Here is a 7,415-nt window from a genome sequence, read left to right on the forward strand (position 1 = left end):
GAACCATTACAGTGGAGATCTTAACAGTAACATTAAGACGGGACGACAGCGCTGTTCCTTCTGGAAGAAAAAAGGGACGGCTTTCCTTGGCCTGGCACCTGGCCTTGACGGGAGACGTTGAACGCTGGAACAGTAGCAATGCGCACGGCAGGTGGGCGGGACTCCATTTGAAGTGCAATGTAGGTATCCGTATCGTACTTTGACACTGTATATGCATACATAGTACGGGCGCCATCTGTCAGTCAGTCAGTCAGTCAGTCTCTTCTCGCCAAGTACCTTATTACTTGACCCTACCAAGGTAAGTTGTGGGTGAAAACGGAGTCGAACAAGACGCCGCCGCCCCCAGGGAACATTCCATAAAGTGCCTATCAGTCATCACAGATTAATGTGGACAATATGCACTACTCCGGATGGTACAAGCGCCACCGGTAGCCCTACCCAGGGGGCTCTTCCCTGGAGCTTGGAAGATGGGATATTGCCAAGGGAGGGAAGGCCCAAGGACGGACATTTTGTGGAAAGGCATCTGCGAATCCAGAGTGGCATGAAGGTGTTTGGGGCTGCTCTCACAGGCTCACAATAGCCAGAAGGAGGGAACATCCATGAGCAACTTACGCGAGAGTTGTGTCTACTTTGGTTCGGTAAAGACCAGACAGAGATCCATGGATGGTAATCAAGTTTGCGGCACTCGGAAGAACACCTCAGAAATGGAAAGCAGCTTCCCCCGTCCCCCCCCCCCCCCCCCCCCCTTCCTCCTGCGGCCGCCTTACTCGAGTCGAAGTTGCCATTTGGATTTGGAGAGCTCCTGCTCCTGCTCCTGCTCCTGGCTGTGCCTGTGCCTGTGCTTGTGCTTCCCATCATGACGGGATCATGCTCCTGCTGCTCCTGCTGCTCCTGCTTCTGCACCTGCTGGCTGCCCTAGGAAGCGGCAGGCCTGGCCCCACCTTTTCCTTCCTCAGTGCGTTCTTTCTTTCCATTGCCCGCGTTCCCGACCATCCGAAGTTCTGATTGCAGCAGGTGCAGCACACTGTCTGAGCTCCTATTCTTTCCACAGCGACACAGACTTGAGAACGGGAAGGAACGATGAAGCAGATGTGACTCGGGAAAGGAGGCAGGAGAGAAAAGCGAAGCAGATGCGGGAAACAGGAGACGGGACAGACGCAGTCGCATCACCTCCTGAGTCCTGGCAATTACCTGTCCTTTCGCACACGCGCAAGTCCAAGTCCAACTGCGAGCTGTGACTGACTAACCAACTGGGCAGTCAGTCCAAGGTACCTTACGCAGTACCGCGACACGACACGACACGACACGACTCACCTGCTTTTGCAGCCCTTGGTCATTTCCCTCAGCAGCAACCCTTTATCGGTGATTCGGTGCTGCTGCTGCTGCTGCCTCCATGCGCGATCGGCCTGGCGGATAACCGAGCCGGCAGAATTTCCCCATGTTTTTCATTCTGCCCTCGTCCTCGTCCCAGGCTCGCCAGGCCATGCCATGCCATGCCATGCCATACCATACCATTCCGCGCCATGCCCACGTCCAGGCCCAGGCCTCGTCACATCATCCGAGCCGAGAGTCAACCATCGATCGTCCAGATCGCGACCGCTCAACACACAGACGACAATTTATTGTATTTTTGAACAACAGCACGAATCAATCAAGAGAAACAAGTTCAAACAGACACGGCACTATACGATGGAAAACATCAACGGCCGAAAGTGCCGCTCATGACGGAGCCATGACTAAACGACCCTCGACCCTCGCCCTTCCCACGTCCACATGTCATCACACCGCTGTCTGTCCGTCACAACGCTCCTTGTTCGATTGCCCTCGCGGCTCTGTCCCTCTACCCCGCCCTAAACCTCATTTCGAAGGATTCCCGGCGCTGAGCAAGCCTCTTCTGGACAAGCCCTGCATCGATCTCTGTTAGCGCTACCACGAACTCAGCTGCCTGACGCATGCGCTTCATGCTTTGGCATTCGCCGGTCTGGACTGCGCTCAATTTTCGGATTTTCAGAACGCCCTGGGCTGTTCGGTATACGAATAGTACTTCGTACGGACGGACCGGACTGCACTTGTCACTTTTGACAGCCATCCATAGTCGTCCATCAAGGCCCTGAGTAGTATCATCCATGCTAACGCAGCACTACGCACTTTATTCAATATCACGATCACCATCGTCTGTCAATGCCGCTCCAGTTTATCACAGAAATAAACAGCGAAGCTGTCAGAATTTTTCGCCTTGTGGGACACCAAGCAGCGAAGGGCCCTGCATCACGCAACCCAGGAACGCAAACGATACCCTCGCAACTCACCTCCTGGAATCCTGCTGGACTGGACCCCTTCGACCCCTTCCCTTTCAGAGTGGGGGAGGGGGATCCCACGGCCCTTCTTTTGCTTCTCCCAGACTCCCACTTCTTCTGCCATCCAGTCTCGGCGAGGGGAATTTGCTCCATGCCTACGGCACCGCACCGGCACCGCACCGCACCGCACCTTCAGATTGTCTCGTCGAACCTGCACGAAGAAAAATATCACCTTGTTTGACCTGCCATGCGGCGCGTGGCTGTCTGGCTCTGGTCTGGCCTCTCCACCGCCACGGATGGCGCAAACTGAGTCACTTCGCCCTTCGCCGCTGGTTTATTGTTTGTCTGCCGATGAATGAGCCGCCACTCTTATCTACACGTTCGCGAGCTCCACGTACCCTCGCGTCTGCGCCTGCGCCTACGTCTACAGTACGTACGTCCGCGCCTGCGTCCACGTCCACGTCCATTGTGCCCTGGTCTCCGGTCTCCGTCCCCCGTCTTGTTCGTCCCGAGTCACCTGTAGCCGCTATTCCCGATTTGGTGATTCGCACCCAGGTACCTTGGCACTCAACGCCAGAGACGAGACCACCTAACCCCCAGCAGGCACTGAACGTTTGATGGAGTCCGATGTACCCGCCGTACTTTGAACGACTCTCGCTCTCGTCTATCTCGAAAATGGCTTCCAAGGTCAAAAGGGAACAACAGGGGATGCCAGACGGTGGCTCCGAGCCGAGAAAAGCTGAAGACGGTGCCTGAGTTTGCGGCATCCCGCAGTGTCGATGCTGTGCATTGCGCAAGACGGCAAGTCATCTGATCAACGAAAAGAAGCGTGGGGCCATCCAGAGGGACTCGCGCCATCAAAACGCCTCTGTTGGCCCAACATGTGCCTATCACAGCCCTCGACAGCCGACATGGACGGTCTCGGTCAAGGTCAAGGACTCCAAGGTCGCGCCCAACTGACAAGGAGGCCGTCTTGGATGTGAGACGGGCCCGAGCAGAACCTTATCACCACGACAGGCACCCTCCTTTCTGGCGCAGGACCTTCTGATTGATTCTGCGATGCTTCTTCGCCTTCTCAAGGTTGTCGTGTGTTGCGCTGAGCGATAGTTCGTCTGCTATTTTTGACCCCAAACTACTGCGTATTGCGTTTATCGGCTTGAAATTACGTCGTATGCCTCGATGAAATCTTCCATGTCGGCGCTCCCGACGGGCACATCCGCGCACAAGACTTGCCAAAAAGTCAGAACCCCGGCATGATGCAGGCCAATTTTCGACGTTCAGCAGGACGTGAGTGGCAGTGGCCCAGGGGAAAGGGACCCGGGGCGGGCTTTATCTTGGGAAAAAGAGGGCAAGGGGCAGGGGAGGCTTGCAAGCGTCGTCGTCAAGTCACTTTGTACCTCCCTGCCCCAGCACGGAGCAGCTCTGGTGGTGCTTTCCAGGGCACTGAGCGCTGAGTATCCCGCAGGTACATCCGTACATACAAAGTAGGTATGTGAACGGAGCCCAGGCGGGGTAAAGACGGTGTTGCAACAACCTGGCAGTCGCACAAGAGAGGGGAAGAGTCGTGTCGAACTCGACTGTGCCGTCGATCCCTCCTCTCCAAAGCCCAAGCAAGACCTACCTCAAGACTGCGCCGTTGCTTGCGACCAGTACAACCCCGCGGAGTACCGATTTGCGAATTCCGTGTCTTCTTGCAGTCTACATCCCCCTAACTTCGCAGACGGTATACGAATACGTACAGAGGGACAGACAGACGGGCGGCACTGCTGCTATCTATTACCCATCCGCTTGCAAGGGCCCGAGGTGAACGACTCGCGCGCCGTCTCGTCTGGAGCGGCTGACCTGGAGCTCAACCCCCTCGCTCTCGCACTCCTGCTGCGCTTCGTCACGCATCTGCTGCACTTCTGCGCTGCAGATCACTCCCTGACTACGAGATACCTACCAACGCTTCGTGCTGCTTCCCAACAGCCGCAAAGCTTCTAGCCGCCTCTTAATCGCATCACCACTGCAACAGTGACCTACCTGCCGGACGCATCCAAGCAGTTTAAGCTTCAGCTCCAGCTCCAGAACCATCCGACAGCCGACGCGCCACTGCAGCATACGCGCGACCTGGCGCTTGCAATCTGACGACCTGTTCACTACCGGGCTCCGGGCTCTGCCATCCACGCTGCAGCCTTGTCTGGACCTCCAAAGTCCGACGACAAACCCGGCCTTCTGCCCGCTTACGTTCATCTCGTCCCGACTTCATCATCTTTGCTCACCCCGGCCCCTTTCCCAACGTTAATCACCGACGTCATACTAGATATATCTGGCACCGCCCTTATCGCCATTCATTCCGTCTGCAGCTCTCCGGAGGTCGATATCATAACCGCTTGGGTAACTCAACGGCTTGCAGTCGACAACTATCTCTGAAGTGCGGCGTCGAGGCACGGCACCTCGCACCCCGTCGCATCTCATCGCTCCCAATGCCGCGATCAAGTTTCTCAGATAACCCGTTGCTGCGGGTGTCGCGGCCCGTCTCAGCGTGTTCGCGATGTGAGTACCATGTTCGCGCGGCTGACTGCTTCTACCTCATGCAGAGCTAACATTGCCCCACAGGTCGAGCCGCAAAGGTCAAGGTACATTGGATCCTCCTCAGCTGCCCAGCCTGACGTATCAAAGAGGAAATGCTGATGAATAGGTTTGCTATTCTAGTGTGATGGCAAGCTTCCAGCTTGCACCGCCTGTGAGAAGGCTGGCCGTGAGAATGAGTGCTCCAGTGCTAATGACCAGTTTGCCCGAGGCAAAGAGAGGAGGTACGCTCTTCAGAGAACCTTCATCAAGGCATAGATCGCTGATGAATCGCAGCTACGTCGCCGCATTGGAACTGCGAATCGAGAAGTTGGAGAAGCGCTTAAAGTTCGCTCAAAATCGGAAGGCTTCGGTCAGCAATCATATTAACGACGAAGCTGCACCTCCGGCCGATCGCAAAGACTCATTGGCCAACATCCGAGCTGCCATCCACCGAAAAGCCGCACGTAGTAGAGAAGAGTCTGATGTCAACGCCCTTGTATCCGATTTTGGCTTTCTGTAAGATGGTCCCATAGCTCTGCTTCGTCTTCCTCACTGACACCTGACAGCTCGGTCAACGCAACAACCCGTGACTTTGAGCCATCCCTCAGCAACATGACGTTTGCCCGCTTGGTGTTGGCGGCAGCGACTAACGACAAAGTTCCTGATCCGACGGAAGACAGTTTCCCAACGAGAACGGACGCCGCGGCCACCATCGACTACTACATGAACAACGTTCATGCCCTGTTTCCCTGCTTCCCCAGGGACCATGTTTTCAACGTTTTGGACGCGTTCTATCAACAAGACGAGAGAGTGAAAGAAAAGCTTCAGGACTCCGACTACTGGTTGCTGTACATGGTCCTGGCCATCGGCTACTCCGCCCAAAGCAGAAACAAAGACGACGAGTGCTATTGCCGTGGCCTTGACTTTGTCGCTCGAGCATTGCCGTTTGCCGATAAGGCGCTGATGCCCGGTTACCCAACACAAATCTCATCCCTCATTCTCTTCACGCAGTATTCTATGCTGGACCCGGCTCACTTTGACAGCTGGTACCTGATTGGATTCGCAAGCAGGGCAGTAGTTGATTTGGGATTTCACCAGGACCCGCCTCAGTTGCAGGTTCCCGACAAAAACGCCCAAGATTTAAGAAGGAGAATGTTTTACTGTGTGTACGCGCTTGACAGGTATGTCTTTCCTCCATCTTGTTCTTTGTAATACTTTCTGACATTGAGCGTAGAACAATCAGTATGAGCCGCGCCCGATCGTTCTCGTTCACAGACGATTCAGTGAACGTAGAGTACCCCAGCCCCTCGGCACCACCATCCGGGGCCATCACTGGAACTCAGTCTGCCGATCCGGCGCTGCTTCTGTTCCAGCTCAGACGCGTTCAGTCGGAGTGGTATCAAACCCTGCACCAGGGAGACTCAGCGCCGCTCCCCGATCCTGCTTCTTTCATCTGGCAAATGTGCCTCGAGATGAGAGAGTGGCACGAAAACCTGCCCGAGAAGGACAGTCTTCCGGCTGGCATTCGGGAGCTATTTGAGCTCGAGCTGAGGCATAGCTACGTCTATTGCCTCGCGCCTAGTGATCGCTCTCCTCACCTAACCGACTACGCCCGAAAGCTGATCTTCGAACACGCGATTGCATACATGAACACCATTCATGCTGTCGCCCATAACTCCGTCAACCCGGCTTTCTACACCTCCCTTGATGCGCTCAAGGTCTATTTCGTGGCAATGCAGTTCTTCACTGTCTTCAGCGCTGCCCGCGAACTTCTGCTTTCTGAACAGCGCATCATACCGCCCATCACACGCCCAGGGACAGCACCTCCTCCTCCTTTACCACACCGTCAAATGGGTGGCGAGGATAACGTAGACAGGAGCATACGATGCTTACAACAAGTTGTGGAGACTCTCGGGAAATTCTCCGAGAGGTTTGATATCGCTTCATCTTTGAAGGATGGGTTTGAAAGTATATCATCGGAGTTGTTCTCGTGGCTACAGGTCCGACGACAAATGAGAGATCAGCAACCGCAACAGCAGCACCATCAACATCAGCAGCACCAACAGATGCCTCCCGGCCCGTCGCCGCCGCAGCCTCAACATCCTACTCATCCGCCTCACCCTCATCCGCAGGTGATCATGACACACCCGCAAATGCAGATCCCGGGCATGATGCCACAGCCTGGGCAACAGCCAATGATGCAGTACAGATGGGTTGGTGATGGCTCGGGTCAGATGATGCCTGGGGGCCAGCCTGGCCCAGGCGGCCCCCCTAGATGAGATATTGAGTTAGACTGGTAGTGATTGCGTCGGCGCGTAGGTTAGAAAAGTACACCGGGACACCCTGTATTCTTAGATTATGAGGAAATGCTCAAAGGATTTTATGCAATTTTGCCATCGCCAGCCTACCGTACATATGTGAAAACCACCTCAACGCCAAAAGCTTCTAAAGTCCATTTGAACTTCAGCCCAATTAACAAAACCGCTGGCTGATTGCCCATGTACTACCCCCCGCCTGACCCTGTGCATACGCGATGCGCCCTTGGAGGACTCGACCTTGATCAAA

At 55.3% G+C, this 7,415-nt stretch overlaps 1 protein-coding gene across 1 annotated transcript; it reads left to right on the forward strand.

Annotated features, from left to right (window-relative positions):
• Window positions 1–4,762: 4,762 nt before the first annotated feature.
• Window positions 4,763–7,129, forward strand: uaY-2 (Positive regulator of purine utilization; the record flags this gene model as incomplete). Its single annotated transcript, XM_037326609.1, has 6 exons — window positions 4,763–4,832; window positions 4,896–4,915; window positions 4,992–5,092; window positions 5,145–5,366; window positions 5,417–6,031; window positions 6,085–7,129. 6 exons carry the CDS (start codon window positions 4,763–4,765, stop codon window positions 7,127–7,129), a joined length of 2,073 nt encoding a protein of 690 aa, XP_037175183.1.
• Window positions 7,130–7,415: the final 286 nt, after the last annotated feature.

This window comes from Colletotrichum aenigma (genome assembly GCF_013390185.1).
Source record: "Colletotrichum aenigma strain Cg56 chromosome Unknown KSG_Cg56_contig07, whole genome shotgun sequence".
NCBI lineage: Eukaryota > Fungi > Ascomycota > Sordariomycetes > Glomerellales > Glomerellaceae > Colletotrichum > Colletotrichum aenigma.